General features: G+C 51.6%; 2 protein-coding genes across 4 annotated transcripts; one reads left to right on the forward strand and one right to left on the reverse strand.

The window, feature by feature from the left end:
- Positions 1-438: 438 nt before the first annotated feature.
- TRIR (telomerase RNA component interacting RNase) lies at positions 439-3,980 on the reverse strand. 2 transcript variants are annotated; one of them, XM_053585080.1, is made up of 3 exons: positions 3,509-3,980; positions 1,153-1,230; positions 439-865 (listed from the first exon to the last, which is right to left on the reverse strand). In XM_053585080.1, the coding sequence occupies exons 1-3, from the start codon at positions 3,860-3,862 to the stop codon at positions 758-760; spliced, it is 540 nt and encodes a 179-aa protein (XP_053441055.1). In that variant the 5' UTR covers positions 3,863-3,980; the 3' UTR covers positions 439-757. The 2 variants fall into 2 exon arrangements, with proteins under 2 accessions (XP_053441055.1, XP_053441056.1); XM_053585081.1 differs by lacking the exon at positions 439-865 and having other exon boundaries at positions 1,154-1,230; positions 3,532-3,936.
- Positions 3,981-5,353: 1,373 nt separating this feature from the next.
- GET3 (guided entry of tail-anchored proteins factor 3, ATPase) lies at positions 5,354-16,279 on the forward strand. 2 transcript variants are annotated; one of them, XM_053585067.1, is made up of 8 exons: positions 5,354-5,752; positions 6,575-6,722; positions 13,907-14,055; positions 14,135-14,285; positions 15,172-15,279; positions 15,368-15,565; positions 15,689-15,740; positions 15,922-16,279. In XM_053585067.1, the coding sequence occupies exons 1-8, from the start codon at positions 5,592-5,594 to the stop codon at positions 15,936-15,938; spliced, it is 984 nt and encodes a 327-aa protein (XP_053441042.1). In that variant the 5' UTR covers positions 5,354-5,591; the 3' UTR covers positions 15,939-16,279. The 2 variants fall into 2 exon arrangements, with proteins under 2 accessions (XP_053441042.1, XP_053441041.1); XM_053585066.1 differs by lacking the exon at positions 15,689-15,740.
- The last annotated feature ends 35 nt before the right edge of the window (positions 16,280-16,314 follow it).

Here is a 16,314-nt window from a genome sequence, read left to right on the forward strand (position 1 = left end):
GGGATACAATACCTCACCTCCTCAGGATTCTGATCAAATGTCACCTAAAAGACACATGTCTTTCCTAACATCCTTCCATATTTGTTAGCAGTTACCACCCAAGAGGCTTCCCCTTTTTGTCTGTTGTCTATCCTGCTCACAACTGTGTCCCAGGAACTTAGAACAGCCCTGTCCAATATGTGCTCTTAAGTTTCTGAATGAACAAATAACAGCTTTGGTCCACCCAAACTGGGATTGTAAAGAGAAACACAATCTAAGGTGCCACACTCAGTAGGTGCTATAAGGGGTAAGGAGACATGGGTCTTGAGGACAGCCCACAGGAGGGGATGTGTCCCTGTCCTTCCTACAGGCCAGATGGGGGCTTTGACGGGTTCAGTGCCAGTCCATGGGGGAGAGTGTAGGTTCCAGAACACACAGACAAATCAAGCACACAGCTCTGGCACTAAGTCAAGTTCTTTACTTCCCAGAAGTGATGGCTAAAGGGAGAAAGAAAGAGGAGGGTGAGAAGAGGAAGACAGAAAGAACCAGAGGGAGGAAGGAGATGGGAAGAGAGGGGACAGTAAACCACCGTTCTATTAAGTCTCATGAGGCAAGTGCTCAAGGTAAAAAAAAGAGTCCTGGAGAATCGGCTGCAGCTGCAGGAAGCATCTCAGTTTCCTTCTGCGTTTAAGTCCTGGGGGAAGGCTGCCGCTGCTGCTGCATTAAATAGTTATGTACATCGCAGAGAGTCCTAGGCCGTGGGCAGGCGGGGGAGGGGTCATTTCACCAGGGGCCGAGTTTTATCATCGTCACCGCACTGGTGGGCTTTGTACTTTTTCACTTCTGCCATGTACTTGGCCCATGCATCACCTTTACTTGTTAACACCTGTGGGGGGGGGAGGGGGCAGGAGTTGGGAGGGGGATGCCAGGGAGGCCAGAAACCGAGTCAGGATTGTCATGAGGCAGCTGACCCAACCCCAATGTCACCCCTAAAGCCCTGGGTTTGAGTTAAAGATGCAAAGTCATGTTATCTGGGGATACTGTTGAAAGCCCACCCAGCAAACCCAACCAAAGCCCAAATGCTGGACAGGGAGAGAGAAAGCTCCACCACGGGGCAAAAGGGCTGGAAGGGAAAAGCAATTTAGGTGGTCCCCCCACATCTGGCCTGCTCACCTCATCCTCCGTCTTCTGCTTCTTGGCTACTATTCCCGTCTTGAGGGCTAGTTTGTTCCCGCCTCTGCGTTTGCCCACCTGGGTGAAGGGACAGAAGACTGCAACGGTTACAGGAGCCGGCCCGCCCTTGGCGGTGCTGAGGCCCACTACACCTTCCTAGCCCGGCCTGGTGGCCCGTCCCGACGCCGCGCCCAGCTCCGCCAGCCGGCCGACCTGCGCAGCAATCAAAGAGGAGCACACGCAACTCTCAGCGCCTGTCCTGAGCCCTGGGTTGTCCCCCAGAGAGCAAAATTGCTCCTACTATGGGACAGCTCTGCCCTCACTTTCCATGCCAAGGCCTCGTGTTCCCCTAGCATATAGGTTCTCCCCATATTGAACACTTGAATGCTAAGCCCTGTACTGAATGCTGTCGGTGTGTCATCTCCTTTCACTTTCACAGTTACCCTAAGGTGAAGATTATAACCACCTCGTTTTTTTTTGTTTGTTTGTTTGTTTTTCTGTTTTTGGCTGGGGCTGGGTTTGAACCTGCCACCTCCAGCATATGGGGCTGGCGCCCTACTCCGTTGAGCCACAGGCACCAACACATAACCACCTCATTTTACAGATGAGGAAACAGTCTTTTGGAAGGAGAGGTCGTGCTGGCAACAAGGGAGGTAGATTCGGGGTCACATGGCTCTAAGCCAGTGGGCAGCAGCAGCTGTTTCCCTACACCTGTCTTGGCCTGGCCTCTTTGAGGGTGCAACTACCCCTCAATAAACAAATGAAAACGTGATAATTACTGCTAATCCCATTCATGGAAGAGTACTAAGCTTCCACCCACAAGTCTCATAAAATTCTCCTAACATTTTCTTTTTCTTCAAACAGAGGTCTTCTCTGAACTTACATCCTGTTATCTCATCATCTCCCATTGAGTGAGGCTTCCTGTGCTCCAGGGGCTGCAACAGGCTTCACAGACATCATCCCATCTCCACCCTTCACCCAGGTATTAAGACAGATACAGTCTCCTACCCATTTTTAACAGATGAAGACACTAGTCTTGGAAAATTAGATCATTTACTCAAAAAATCACAGAGCTGACTCGGCACCTGTAGCACAGTGGTTACAGCGCCAGCCACATGCACCAAGGGTGGCGGGTTTGAACCCAGCCCGTGCCTGCTAAACGACAACTGCAAAAAAAGAAAAAGAAAAAAAAAAAAAAATAGCTGGGCGTTCTGGCAGGCTCCTGTAGTCTCAGCTACTTGGGAGGCTAAGGCAAGAGAATCGCTTAAGCCTAAGAGTTTGAGGTTGCTGTGAGCTATGACTCCATTGCACTCAACAGAGGGTGACACAGTGAGACTGTGTCAAAAAAAAAAAAAAAATCACACAGCTGGATTCAGGGCTCAACCCCCAGTCCATTAATTCTCAGGTCAACATTTTTTCCTCCACACTACAGGAAGCAAATCTCAACACCAGGGATAAAGCAAACTCAGAGCTGACAATCAATATATGCCCTATTTATTTAGCCCAGAGTTTCTCAACCTAGCAGTAATGACATTTTGAGCCGGATCATTGTTAGTTTTTTGTTCAGGGGAGGTGGGGAGGGGACTCTGTCCTACCCAATGTAGGATGTAGAGCAGCATCCCTGGCCTCTACCCAGATGTCACTAGCACCCACCTCCCTGCAGTTATGACAACCAAAAATGTCTCCAGACTTTGCAAAATTTGGGGGTGGAGCGAATAGTCCCCAACCGAGAAACATTGGTTTAGACTTTACTCTAGAAGTCAGGCCCTATGCTAACCATTTTTCTGGGATCACCTCACAGAGGAGATGCCATGTTGTCCACTTTTGCAACTAGGGAAAATTAAGGTAGGCCAGTCCACAGACGCCAGGAAAGCAGTTATCTTTTGTCATGTTCACCACTGCATACCCAACACAATGCCCAAAATGCTCAATAAATAGACCACGATCGAACGAGATTCAGAAAGAGCAAACAGTGCTCCTAAGTAATGGTCATACACAGTAAGCGGTCTGAATCTAATGGATACAGCTCAAATTCTAGGAATTTGCCCTCCCTTTCTCACAATGGGGAGTAGTCCCAGGATCCAAGTCCAGGTACCAATCAAAGAGGAATCCTGGCACCCAGGTTTCACCATCCCCAGAGTGCTACTTCCAATACAATTACTGGGCTCCCAGTTCCCGCGGGCAGGCTCCAGGGGTCTCCACACCTGACCCCTTGTCGGGAAAACCAGGTTCCACATCCTCAGATGTTGCCCTCATCGGGGAAGAAAGTGAACCCGGATCCTGATAACTCTTCTCAGGGCCCAATTCCCCCCGTGCCAAGGCCCCGGCGCCCACCCCCACCCCCGCGGCTCCTTACGAAGCTAAGTGTGGAGCCCGGGCCGCCCCTCCTCTTCGGATCACCGGGGCCAGCGGCGGCGGAGGCCGACTGGTCGGGTCGCTGCGAGCCCGGGGGCGGCTCTTCCTGCCGCTGCCGCTGCTCCTCCTCCATCTTCCGCTTGAAAAGCTCCAGGAAGCTGCCGTCGTTGGCGAACAAGTTTACGCCGCCCGAAACCGGGCTCGAACCCGCCCCCGACACCTCCTCGTCCCCGCTCTCGGGCGATGTCCCCGGCCCTGACTCAACCCATCGGCTCCCACCGCCGCCGCCGCCGCCGCCCGCGGGGCCCGGCGCCTCCCGGCCTGGAGGCTCCGCCCGTCTCCCTCGGGCAGCCATTTTGTCGCCTGGTACAGCGCAAAGGATTCCGGGAAGGCCGCTCCGGCCCCGCGCTTTGCGCCCGACTGGCCTCGTCCCGAACAATGCATGCCGGGAAGAGCAGACCGGCCTTCAGGCGACCGCAGTGGGGGCGGGGCTGAGGCAGGGCTGTGGGGGGTATGACTTCCTCGGGGCGGAGCAGCGGGGAGAGGCCCATCCCCGTGGGCTTTTATAATCCAAGGACACTTGAGGTGGCGTTATGTGACAGGGGCTCCCTAGGAATTGGTCTTCGTCTGAGACAGTAGCTGACTCTCCGGAGTGGGGTTCCTGCTTGGAACTAGTGCCGCCTTAACTTTCCAGAGCTGGAATCCCCGTCTGGCACCAGTAATAATCTTTGCGAAGAGAAGACCCCTTTTGAGGGCTATATTCTCAGCTGAAATCTCCAAATTTGGGTCCCTAAGTAGGTCTAGAGGACATATCGAGCTAGAGTAGGGGGTATCTCTGAGTTTGGTCCCTATCTCTGACATGAAGCTCACATCTGGGAATAAGGAGATAGCTGGATCTGTGGAGCTCGGTACCGCATCTGAGAACAAGGTTATTTAAAGGCTAGAGTATTCAAATGAGTCCGGGGTATTTCTAGGCTCAAGTCCCCTCTAAGATTAAGAGTAGCGGCTAAGGCGCCAGCCACATACACCTGAGCTGGCGGGTTCAAATCCAGCCCAGGCCCGCCAAACAACAATAACGGCTGCAACCAAAAAAATAGCTGGACGTTGTGGCGGGCGCCTGTAGTCCCAGCTACTTGGGAGGCGGAGACAGGAGAATCGCTTAAGCCCAGGAGTTGGAGGTTGCTGTGAGCTGTGATGCTACAGCACTCTACTCAGGGCGACAGCTTGAGGCACTGTCTCAAAAAAGAGTGTTCTGGAGTGAGCTCCACACAAAGGGCTGGGGACCCAGCTGTATTCCTGACCCAGGATAGGGGCTCAAATAAAGAATATGTTGTACTGGAGTCTCAGATAGGAAGCCAGGACCAAGGTTTTTCAGGAATTAGGGTCCCTTCTAAGACAAGGAGCGCAGTTACAGGTATGGTCCTTGCCCAGCACAAAGACTCCACGTACTAAACAAGTGTTATGTGGCAGACCCTGTCCAGAACTGGAATTGTTTTCCCGCTAACCCTCGGTCAGCCCTGGGACCCCTCTGCAGCCAACTAATCAATTCGTCTATGATCGGTTTGCAGCAGATGGCTCACAGCCAATAGAATAACAGAGGGGGCGAAGCTGAGAGAAGGTTGGGACCTAATTTGGAGTCCAGGGAGAAATAATTGACATGAAGCTTCTTAGCCTGTGAAATCGGGCCAGGGCGGACCTCGGCTTTAACTTCACCGACAGAGCAAGGACAGAGTGTATCGCTGGTTGCTAAGGAGAGATTGGCAGCTACCGGACATGAGAGTGACTAGTGGAAGTAAAAGATGTAGCCAATGAAAGAAGTGCTGTAAGTCCAATCACTGAAGGCGAGTAGCTTGGATAGTACCAATATGTTCATTATGCAAGGGGAGTCCTTAGAAAAGTCCAAAGATCGACGAAGTGAACACTGAAAGCAGGTAACAGTGAATATGTAGTTTATTTTTGCTCCTAAAAGGCAAGATATAGGAAATTAATTTAGACTCCTAACCTTAATAGGGATGTGACAGAAGATTTCCCCAGCACATTCGTTGCATGGTGCGCTCCGCATGATCACGTGAGCTGGTTCGAAGATGGCTGCAGGGGTGGCCGGGTGGGGGGCTGAGGCGGAGGAGTTCGAGGATGCGCCTGATGTGGAGCCGCTGGAGCCTACGCTTAGCAACATCATCGAACAGCGCAGCCTAAAATGGATCTTCGTTGGGGGCAAGGGTGGCGTGGGCAAGACCACCTGCAGGTGAGGAGGCGGCGGCGTGGGCCTGGAAGGCGGGTGGGATGTACCACTAGGCGAAGGGGAGTCCAAAGACCGGCTTTTCCACTCCGAGCTGGGCAGTGGGGCTGAGACATCTTCCAGGGTTATTGTCTGGAAGTTACGTGGAGCAAATGGAAAGTACCGCCTCAGTGCAAACCTCTGAGTTTGACCATCCCTGTTGGAGCTCAAGTGCTGAACCACAATGAACCCAGGGCAGAGGGAGGCAGGTCGGGGGTGGAGGGAATGCTCTAAGATGTCTCAATCATCTGGACTGTACCCGAGTGAATTCAGAATACGGGGCAGGGCACCAGTGCAAGCTATCCTAGTCTTGTGAACTTTGCCATTTTATGTCTAGGGCGAGGTTGGTGGTAGATGGCTGAGGAGACAGGACAGTATCAGTCTGTCCTAATCAGCTGTGGGGAGGAGGGGTCCATGGGGCAAATTGTCCTGGACAAGTAGACTGAAACATTCGGAGTTTAACGGGGAGTTCAAGCTATGAATCAAGCTATGCTGTCTAGACAGCTGGGTCATGCCACTCTGCCCAGTAAAGAACCAGGGACCAGACCAGATGGACTCAATCAGCTAAATCTTACTACTCTAGCCCATATAGGAGGGAGTCAGTAGGTGTGGTCTGAAAGGATTCCCCTGCAGGGATTGAGGCTTGATCCCATAGTGACCCATGCTCTCCTCTCCAGGCCCTTGTTGATCTGAGTCACTTGCTTCTGGGACCCTACCTCTCCCCTTTCAAACCCAGGGAACAGAGACCAGCGTCTCACTCCCCACCTTTCAACCTTTTCTTTTGTCCAGCTGCAGCCTGGCAGTACAGCTCTCCAAGGGGCGAGAGAGTGTTCTGATAATTTCTACAGACCCAGCCCACAACATCTCAGATGCTTTTGACCAGAAGTTCTCAAAGGTGCCTACAAAGGTCAAAGGCTATGACAACCTCTTTGCTATGGTGAGTGGAGTAAAGCTCAGCTCCCTCCTTCTGCAAAGGCCCTTCCAGGTCTTTCTTAGGCATACCCACCAACAGCTACTGTGTCCTACCGGCTTTACATCCACTTTCACTCCTTCCTCAACATATCCAAAGGAGCACAAATGAGGAGCAGGAAAGAAACCAGAGTACTTGGAGCTTAGTAAGCCAAAGTAGGGGAAGGAGAAGCCCGAGAGGCCAACTAGAGCAACAAGAAGTAGGACCTTGCATGCCATGGCCAGCAATGTGGTTTTGACTCTCCAGTTTAATGGGAAGCTGTTCATTTTAAGCAGGGCAAAGGCATTACCAAATTCTTATGGGTTTGAGACAGAGTCTCAAGCTGTCGCCTTGGGTACAGTATCCTGGCATCACAGCTCACAGCAACCTCCAACTCCTGGGCTCAACAATTTTCCTGCCTCTGCCTCCCAAGTAGCTGGGAGTACAGGCGCCTGCCACAATACCCCGTTAATTTTTGGTTGCAGCCGTCAGTCATTGTTGTTTGGTGGGCCTGGGCTTGATTCGAACCTGCCAGCTCAGGTGTATGTGGCTAGTGCCTTAGCTGCTTGAGCCACAGGCGCCGAGCCCCTTATGGTTTTGTTTTGTTTTGAGACCAAGTCTCACTCTGTCACCCTAGGTAGAATACCATGCCATCATCATAGCTCACAGCAACCTCAAATTCCTGGATTCAAGCAATTCTCTTGCCTCAGCTTCCCAAGTAGCTGGGACCACAGGCATGTGCCACCATGCCTGGCTAGTTTTTCTATTTTTAGTAAAGATGTAGTCTCACTCTTGCTCAGACAGGGTCTCAAATTCCTGAGCCCAAGCAATCCATCTGCCTCAGCCTCCCAGAGTGCTAGGATTACAGGCATGAACCACCCTGCCCAAACCGAATTCTTGTTTTGAAAAGTTCCTCTTGGGCGGTGCCTATGGCTCAAGGAGTAGGGCGCCAGTCCCATATGCCGGAGGTGGTGGGTTCAAACCCAGCCCCGGCCAAAAACCACAAAAAAAAAAAAAAAAAAAAAAAGAAAAGAAAAGTTCCTCTTGGCCAGGTGCAGTGGCTCACACCTATAATCCTATTACTCTGGGAAGCTGAAGCGGGTGGATTGCCTGAGCTCACAAATTAGAGACCATCCTGAGCCAGAGCAAGACCTCCTCTCTAAAAATAGCCAGGCGTTGTGGCTGGTGCTTGCAGTCCCAGCTGCTTGCAAGGCTGAGGCAAGAAGATCGCTTGAAACCAAGAGTTTGAGGTTGCTGTGAGCTTAGACGGCACTATAAGGGTGACCAAGTAAGACTCTGTCTCAAAAAAAAAATAGGCATTGTGGTGGGCACCTGTAGTCCCAGCTACTTGGGAGGCTGAGGCAAGAGAATCGTTTGAACCCAGGAGTTTGAGGTTGCTGTGAGCTGTGACACCATGGCACTCTACCGAGGGCAACAAAATGAGACTCTTGTCTAAAAAAAAATAAAAGAAAGAAAAGTTCCTCTAGCTGCCATATGGAGATTGGATTATAGGTGAAGGGTGGAAGCAGGAATTCTAAAAAGGAGGTTGCAGCTATAACTAGGCAAGAGATGATAGCAGCCTAGACTCAGGTGCGGGGCAGAAATCTGGGAGATAAGTCAATGTATTTTGGGGCTTGGCACCCATAGCACAGTAGTTATGGCGCCAGCCACATACACTGAGAGTGGCAGGTTCAAATCCGGCCTAGGCCAGCTAAACAACAATGACAACTGCAACAAAAAATAGCCAGGCTTGTGGTGGGTGCCTGTAGTCCCAGCTACTTGGGAGGCTAAGGCAAGAGAATAAGCCCAAGAGTTGGAGGTTTCTGTGAGCTGTGACGGTGTGGCACTCTACCAAGGGTGACATAGTGAGACTCTGTCTCAAAAAAAAGAAAAAATGTATTTTGGAAATAAAGCAATGAGATTACTTTGTTATAATGGGTGAGGGAAATAAATGAATTAAGTACATCTCTTGATTGTCTCTCTAAGCCTCTGGGATGGGGAAGACTAGGAAAGGGGTAGGTTTAGAAGGGACAAATCAAGAATTCCGGCTTTGGGCAGCACCTGTGGCTCAGTGAGTAGGGCACCGGACCCATATACCAAGGGCGGCAGGTTCGAACCTGGCCCTGGCCAAACTGCAACAAACAAAAAAATAGCTGGGCGTTATGGCAGGTTCCTGTAGTCCCAGGTACTCGGGAGGCTGAGGCAAGAGAATTGCCTAAGCCCAAGAGCTGGAGGTTGCCGTGAGCTGTGACGCCATGACACTACCAAGGGTGACAAAGTGAACCTTCTTTTTTTTAGAGACAAAAAATTCCGGCTTGGTGCTCCATGCTCAGTGTTCAGTGGTTAGGGCACCAGCCACACGCACTAGGGCTAGTGGGTTTGAACCTGGCCAGGGCCTGGTAAAACAACAATAACAAAAAAAATAGCTGGGTGTTGTGGCAGGTGCCTGTAGTCCAGCTACTTAGGAGGCTGAGGCAAGAGAATCACTTAAGCCCAAGAGTTTGAGGTTGCTGTGAGCTGTAATGCTATAGCACTCTACCGAGGGTGACAGTAAGACTCCTGTCTCAAAAAAAAAACAAACAGAATTCCATTTTGAGAGCCAGCGCAGTGGCTCACTCCTGTAATCCTAGCACTCCAGGAGGCCAAGATAGGTAGATTGCCTGGGCTCACAGTTTCAAGACCATCCTGAGCCAGCTCAAGACCCTGTCTTTAAAAAAAAAAAAAAAAAAAGTAGCCAGACATTGTGGCAGGTGCCTATAGTCCCAGCTACTTGGGAGGCTGAGGCAAGAGAATCACTTGAGCCCAAGACTTGGAGGTTGCTGAGACCTATGACACCATGGCATTCTACCCAGGGCGACAAAGTGAGACTCTGTCTCCAATAAAAAAAGGAATTCCAGGCAGCGCCTGTGCTCAATGGGTAGGGCACCGGCCCCATATACCAAGGGTGGCGAGTTCAAACCCAGCCCCCGCCAAACTGCAACAAAAATATAGCCAGGCATGGCAGGCGCCTGTAGTCCCAGCTACTCGGAAGGCTGAGGCAGGAGAATCGCCTAGGCCCAGGAGTTGGAGGTTGCTGTGAGCTATGTGACGCCACGGCCCTCTATCCAGGGCAATAAAGTGAGACTGTCTCTACAAAAGGAAAAAAAAAAAGGAATTCCATTTTTCCACAGTGAATCTGAGGTGCCCACTGGACATTCGAGTGGTGACATGGCAGTAGCTTAGTTTTGTGAGTCTGGAGCTCTGAGGAGGTTGGTGTTGGTTTGGAAGTCATTGCCCCAAGGGAAGTATTTAAAGCTGTATGAGTGGAGGAAAGTGTGAGAGATCAGAGAGGCCCAGAAATAAGCTCGGGTATGTCAGCATTTAGGGTCCAGCAGAAAAGGCCAAGAAGGAGGCACTGGTGAGAGAAGAGGAAAGCCAGAGGATGTAGCTTTCTTTTTTTTTTTTTTTTGAGACAGACTTTCAGTCTTTTGCCCTGGGTAGAGTGCCTACATGTGATCATAGCTCACAGCAACCTCAAATTCTTAGGCCTGAGCAATTCTCTTGCCTCAGCCTCCTGAGTAGCTAAGACTATAGGCACACACTGTGACTGATATCCAGCTAGTTTTTTATTTTTAGTAGAGATGGAGTCTTGCGTCAGCCACCACAAACGCCCAGCCAAATGTGGGGTTTTGAGGTCCAAGAAGACAAAGGATTTCTGTCAGGAAGAGGTTGTGGCCTCTGACAGGTACATCAGTTTTGGAGAGACCACCCTAGGAGTAGGGACAAAAGCCTGCTTGGAGTGGGAGTGGGTGAGGTGAGGTCATGGAGATGGTGATTGTCATGAAGACAGCTGTCACCTAGAGGGAGATAGGCAAGGAAGGCATTTTGGGGAAAAGAGATGTTGGAACCTGTTTGTTTGCTGTTGTGAATGCGCCAACAGAGAAGAAAAGAGATGCTGCAAAGGGAACAAGGGTGCTGGCCCAGGGCTTGGGCTCTGCCACGGTCAGGAACTCAGGAAGTGGAAGAAATTGGGGCACTTCTGGGGGGAGATGAGAATGTTGACAGCCAGTGTTTTCTGTTTATCACCGAGGCTCAGGTGAGGGCCTCAAGTGAATGGGACAGAAGAGATTTCAGAAGGGAGAAGATATTACAGAAATACTTCTCAAGGGTTGGGTGCAGTGGCTCATGCCCATAATCCTAGCTTTCTGAGAGGCTGATAAGGGTGGATCGCTTGAGCTCAGCAGTTCGAGAGCAGCCTGAGCAAGAGCAAGACCTTGTCTCTAAAAAATAGCTGGTGATGGCGCCTGTGGCTCAGTGAGTAGGGCACCATATATCGAGGGTGGCAGGTTTGAACCTGGCCCTGGCCAAACTGCAACAAAAAATAGCCAGGCATTGTGGTGGGCGCCTGTAGTCCCCAGCTACTTGGGAGGCTGAGGCAAGAGAATCACCTAAGCCAAAGAACTGGAAGTTACTGTGAGCTATGATGCGACAGCACTCTACTGAGGGTGACAAAATGAGACTCTGTCTCTAAATAAATAAATAGGGCGGCGCCTATGGCTCAAGGAGTAGGGTGCTGGTCCCATATGCTGGAGGTGGCGGGTTCAAACCTAGCCCCAGCCAAAAACCAAAAAAAAATAAATAATAATTGCTGGGCATTTTGCCGGGCACCTGTAATCCCAGCTACTTGGGAAGCGAGAGGATCACTTGAGCCCAAGAGTTTGAGGTTGCTGTTAAAGCTATGATGCCACGGCACTCTACTGAGGGTAACAAAGTAAGGCTCTGTCTCAAAAAAAAAAAAAATCCTAGCTACTTCAGAGCTGAGGCATGGAGAATTGCTTGAGCCCAGGAGATTGAGATTGCAGTGAGCTATGATGACACCATTGCACTCAATCTTGGATGACAGAGACCCTGTCTCAAGAAAATGAAAAAAAAAAAAAAAATGCTGGGCACAGTGGCTCATGCCTGTAACCCAGCACTTGGGAGGCTGAGGCAGGTGTCTGAGTTCATGGGTTCCAGACCAGCCTGAGGCACAGCAAGACCTCGTCTTTAAAAATAGCCAGGTATGTGGCCAGTGCCTGTGGCTCAGTAGGTAGAGCACTGGCCCCATATACTGAGGGCGGTGGGTTCGAACCCAGCCCTGGCCAGCTGAAACAGCAGTGATAACTGCAACAAAAACAGCCAGGCATTGTGGTGGGCACCTGTAGTCCCAGCTACTTGAGAGGAGGCTGAGCAAGAGAAGCGCTTAAGCCCAAGAGTTGGAAGTTGCTGTGAGCTGGGATGTCACAGCACTCTACTGAGGTTGATAAAGTGAGACTCTGTCTCAAAAAAAAGAAAAAAAAAAAATAGCTGGGTGTGTATGGTGGCTCCCGTAGCTCAGTGGGTAGGTTGCCAGCCACATACCCTGAGGCTGGTAGGTTCGAGCCTGGCTTGGGCCTGCTGCTAAACAGCAATGACAACTGCAACCAAAAAATAGGCAGGCATTGTGGTGGGCACCTGTAGTCCCAGCTACTTGGAAAGCTGAGGCAAGAGAATACCTTAAGCCCAGGAGTTTGAGGTTGCTGTGAGCTGTGACGCCACTGCACTCTACCAAGGGCGCCATTAAAAAAAAAAAAAAAATAGCCGGATGTTGTGGCAGGTGACTGTAGTCCCAGCTACTCAAGAAGCTGAGGCAGGGCGGCGCCTGTGGCTCAGTGAGTAGGGCGCCAGCCCCATATGCTGAGGGTGGTGGGTTCAAACCCAGCCCCGGCCAAACTGCAACAAAAAAATAGCCGGGTGTTGTGGCGGGCGCCTGCAGTCCCAGCTGCTTGGGAGGCTGAGGCAAGAGAATCGCGTAAGCCCAAGAGTTAGAGGTTGCTGTGAGCGGTGTGACGTTATGGCACTCTACCCGAGGGTGGTACAGTGGACAGAGTCTACAAAAAAAAACAAAAAGAAGAAGCAGCTAAGGCATGAGAATTGCTAAAGCCCAAAAAAAATGAGAATTGCTAAAGCCCAAGAGTTTGAGGTTGCTGTGAGCTGTGATGCCATGCCACTCTACCCAGGGCAACAAAGTGAGACTCTGTCTCCAAAAAAAAAAAAACCCTTCTCCAGGGAGTGGAGGGACCTACTATTGTTTGGTTTGTGGCATGCCCATTAAAGATTTGAGTGGAGAGACCCAATATTGTTTGGTTTGTGGAATGCCCATTAAAGATTTGAGTGGAGGGACCTATATTGTTAGGTTGAGTAATGCCCGTCAAGAACAAGGTAGGAATACTTGGTGGTTGTGTTCATGCCCTTGGGTACAGCAATACCAGAGAGCTGGGAATAACCAAGGTAGGGATTTTGCCAACCACAGAGGCAACCTATGTAGTCTAGGCTGGATAAAGGTGCCAGCCAAGAGAGACACTGCCAGAGAACAGGGGGCAGGAATGAGGGTACCAGGTGATCCAAAGAGGTTTAGAATAGCTGAGGCAGAAGTGGAGGCTAAGGGTAGAGAGAAGAAAGTAAGAGATCGGAGATAGCCCAGTAACTAGGAATAACCCATCAAGGGTTATTGCTCCCCACAGGGGAATGTTCTGGAGGTCGGGAGACCAGTCTTTTTTTTTTTTTTTTTTTTTTTGAGACAGAGTCTCAAGCTGTTGCCCTGGGTAGAGTGCGTGGCATCACAGCTCACAGCAACCTCCAACTCCTGGGAGTCACCTCCAACTCCTGGGAGTCATCCTGTAGGTGTTTAATAAGCCTCCTCGCAAGTAGCTGGGCTACAGGCGCCTGCCACAATGCCCAGCTATTTTTTGGTTGCAGCCATCATTGTTGTTTGGCGGGCCCGGGCTGGATTCGAACCAGCCAGCTGTCTGGCACCTTAGCTGCTTGAGCCACAGGCACTGAGCCAGGAGACCAGTCTTAAGAGTGTCTTAGTGAAGAAAATTCTAGGTGAGGAATAGCAGTGTAAATACTCTGTGGTGAGTTTAGCTTCCCTTTGTGAATCTCTGGTCACAGTTTGTAATTTTCCCCTTATTAGTGAAATATTCTGACTATTTGTGTGACCACACAAAACCATAAGTCCCTGAGGGAGGGCAATGCTACTTGGGGTCCCCCCAGCAGTTACCTAATGAGGGGCCTGTGGTTGGAGCCTACCATTGGCTCCCTCTGGCCCTGTGCCCAGGTGGGAAGGCCCCCCGGCATAGCAGCCGCCTGAGTCTCATCCCCTCCGCCCCCAGGAGATTGACCCTAGCCTGGGCGTGGCGGAGCTGCCCGACGAGTTCTTCGAGGAGGACAACATGCTGAGCATGGGCAAGAAGATGATGCAGGAGGCCATGAGCGCCTTTCCTGGCATCGACGAGGCCATGAGCTATGCCGAGGTCATGAGGTCAGGCCCAGCCAGTGGGGGCGGGTGCTGCCCAGGGAAGAGGTGCTGTAGAGTGGGCCTAACCCCCATCTCCCCTAAGGCTGGTGAAGGGCATGAACTTCTCGGTGGTGGTGTTTGACACGGCGCCCACGGGACACACACTGAGGCTTCTCAACTTCCCCACCATCGTGGAGCGGGGTCTGGGCCGTCTCATGCAGATCAAGAACCAAATCAGCCCCTTCATCTCACAGGCAGGCGGGACCCCAGGCATCCAGACGTCTTGGAGCGGGAGTGTCCCCATACCCCAGATGTGCAGTAACAATGGCCCTCCCCTAACCCCTTTCCTATCAGTACTTCTCAGTGGGTGGGACAGATCTTCACTGGGGGGATGGGAGGAGACTATCTTCCCTACTCTGAGGAGATGACTCATTGTCTCTGCCCCTACCCACTAAGTGCCCCAGACAGCTTGGAAGCACAGACCCAGGTGGCCTGAGATCAGATCCTCAGCACTTACTGGATCTGACCCAGCCGTGTAACCTCAACCAAGGCACTTTACCTCTCTAGACCTCACCTCCTTTGTCTGGCAAATGGATACCACAAGAATGTCCCCGTGGGGCGGCGCCTGTGGCTCAAGGAGTAGGGCGCCGGTCCCATATACCAGAGGTGGCGGGTTCAAACCCAGCCCTGGCCAAAAACCACAAAAAAAAAAAAAAAAAAGAATGTCCCCGTGGGTTATTGTGACCTTGACAACCCCAAAGCCACCATACTTCTGCACACTACCAGCACCATACCCCCTTTGTATGTGCATGCACACATACGCACCCCCTTCAGGGACCTGTGCCTCAGGTAGTAACATTTGTTGAGCACGTAACTGTGTTCCAGGCATAGTTCTGAATACATTACATGTGTCTGCTCATCTAGCATAAGCAGTTTTAGCATTAAGGTTTACAGCTAGGGAAATTGAGGTCCCTTGGCCCACCATTTCCCAGAAATGGCAGACCTGGGATTTGGGAAGTCTGCTCAAGTCCCACAGCTTGAACCACTGAAGTCATCCTCTAGGTGTTTAATAAGCCTCCAACCCAGGAAGTTTAATGAGCCCCAGGTAAACTGTTGAGCCCTCATGAATCCTCCCCACAGATGTGCAACATGCTGGGCCTGGGGGACATGAATGCAGACCAGCTGGCCTCCAAGCTGGAGGAGACACTGCCTGTCATCCGCTCTGTCAGTGAACAGTTCAAGGACCCTGTGAGTCATGGTCTGGCAGGTGGTGAGAGGCTTGGGAGACAAGGACAGGGCTGGAGCCTGCCCCACTGCCCTTTCTTGTGCCTTTCAGGAGCAGACAACCTTCATCTGTGTATGCATTGCTGAGTTTCTGTCCCTATATGAAACGGAACGGTTGATCCAGGAGCTGGCCAAGTGCAAGATTGACACCCACAACATCATCGTCAACCAGCTTGTCTTCCCTGACCCTGAGAAACCCTGCAAAATGTGTGAGGCCCGCCACAAGATCCAAGCCAAGTACCTGGACCAGGTGTGCCCACCACCCTAGCCGAGGCACCTCTGCCCCGTTATTGTATTCTCTGGCCTTTTGCTCTACTTTCATACCCTCTGTCCCGACCTTCTACCCTTTGCCCCCACTTCATGTCCTTCACAGACCTTGGAGGACTGTGCCTGGCCTCAGTACCTGCAGCCCTGGAGAGCAAGAGGTCTAGCCTCAGTGATGTCTGACCTTATTGACCCAACTCCCACTTAAGACACCCTGAAGCCTTTGCCCCATATTCTTTCTGTGACCCTGGGAGGCCCCTTGCCTGACCCTATATGGACCCACACTCTTCTCTGTCCTCCTGCGCCCTGACCACTGCCTTCTGCCCTCTGCCCTGGCTACAGATGGAGGACCTATATGAAGACTTCCACATCGTGAAGCTGCCACTGTTACCCCATGAGGTGCGGGGGGCAGAGAAGGTCAACACCTTCTCAGCCCTCCTCCTGGAGCCCTACAAGCCCCCCAGTACCCAGTAGCATCACCACCAGCCACAGCTGCTGCCATTTCACACTTACCCTTCACCCTTCCCATCCCCCCAGGGCAGAGTTTGCACAAAGTCCCCCCATAGTGCAGGGGGAGCCACTTGGGGGGGGGCAGGAGGCAGGGAGGGGGTCTATTCCCCCTGGTGGGGCTAGTGGGGGCTCTACTTGCCCCCCACCTCTCCCTGTCTCTCCCTCTTCAATAAAATGATCTTAAATTGCAGTATTTATTGGGGCAGCGCCTATGGCTCAGTTGGT

Source organism: Nycticebus coucang, chromosome 3 (genome assembly GCF_027406575.1).
Source record: "Nycticebus coucang isolate mNycCou1 chromosome 3, mNycCou1.pri, whole genome shotgun sequence".
Classification (NCBI taxonomy): Eukaryota; Metazoa; Chordata; class Mammalia; order Primates; family Lorisidae; genus Nycticebus; species Nycticebus coucang.

Coding starts and splice junctions, on each gene's coding strand:
- TRIR (XM_053585080.1), bottom strand. CDS start 3,862: ATGGCTGCCCGAGGGAGACGGGCGGAGCCTCCAGGCCGGGAGGCGCCG. Junction 1,231..3,508: donor CGGGCTCCACACTTAGCTTC/GTAAGGAGCCGC, acceptor CCCTTCACCCAG/GTGGGCAAACGCAGAGGCGG. Junction 866..1,152: donor AGCAGAAGACGGAGGATGAG/GTGAGCAGGCCA, acceptor CCCCCCCCACAG/GTGTTAACAAGTAAAGGTGA.
- GET3 (XM_053585066.1), top strand. CDS start 5,592: ATGGCTGCAGGGGTGGCCGGGTGGGGGGCTGAGGCGGAGGAGTTCGAG. Junction 14,056..14,134: donor AGCTATGCCGAGGTCATGAG/GTCAGGCCCAGC, acceptor ATCTCCCCTAAG/GCTGGTGAAGGGCATGAACT. Junction 14,286..15,171: donor TCAGCCCCTTCATCTCACAG/GCAGGCGGGACC, acceptor TCCTCCCCACAG/ATGTGCAACATGCTGGGCCT.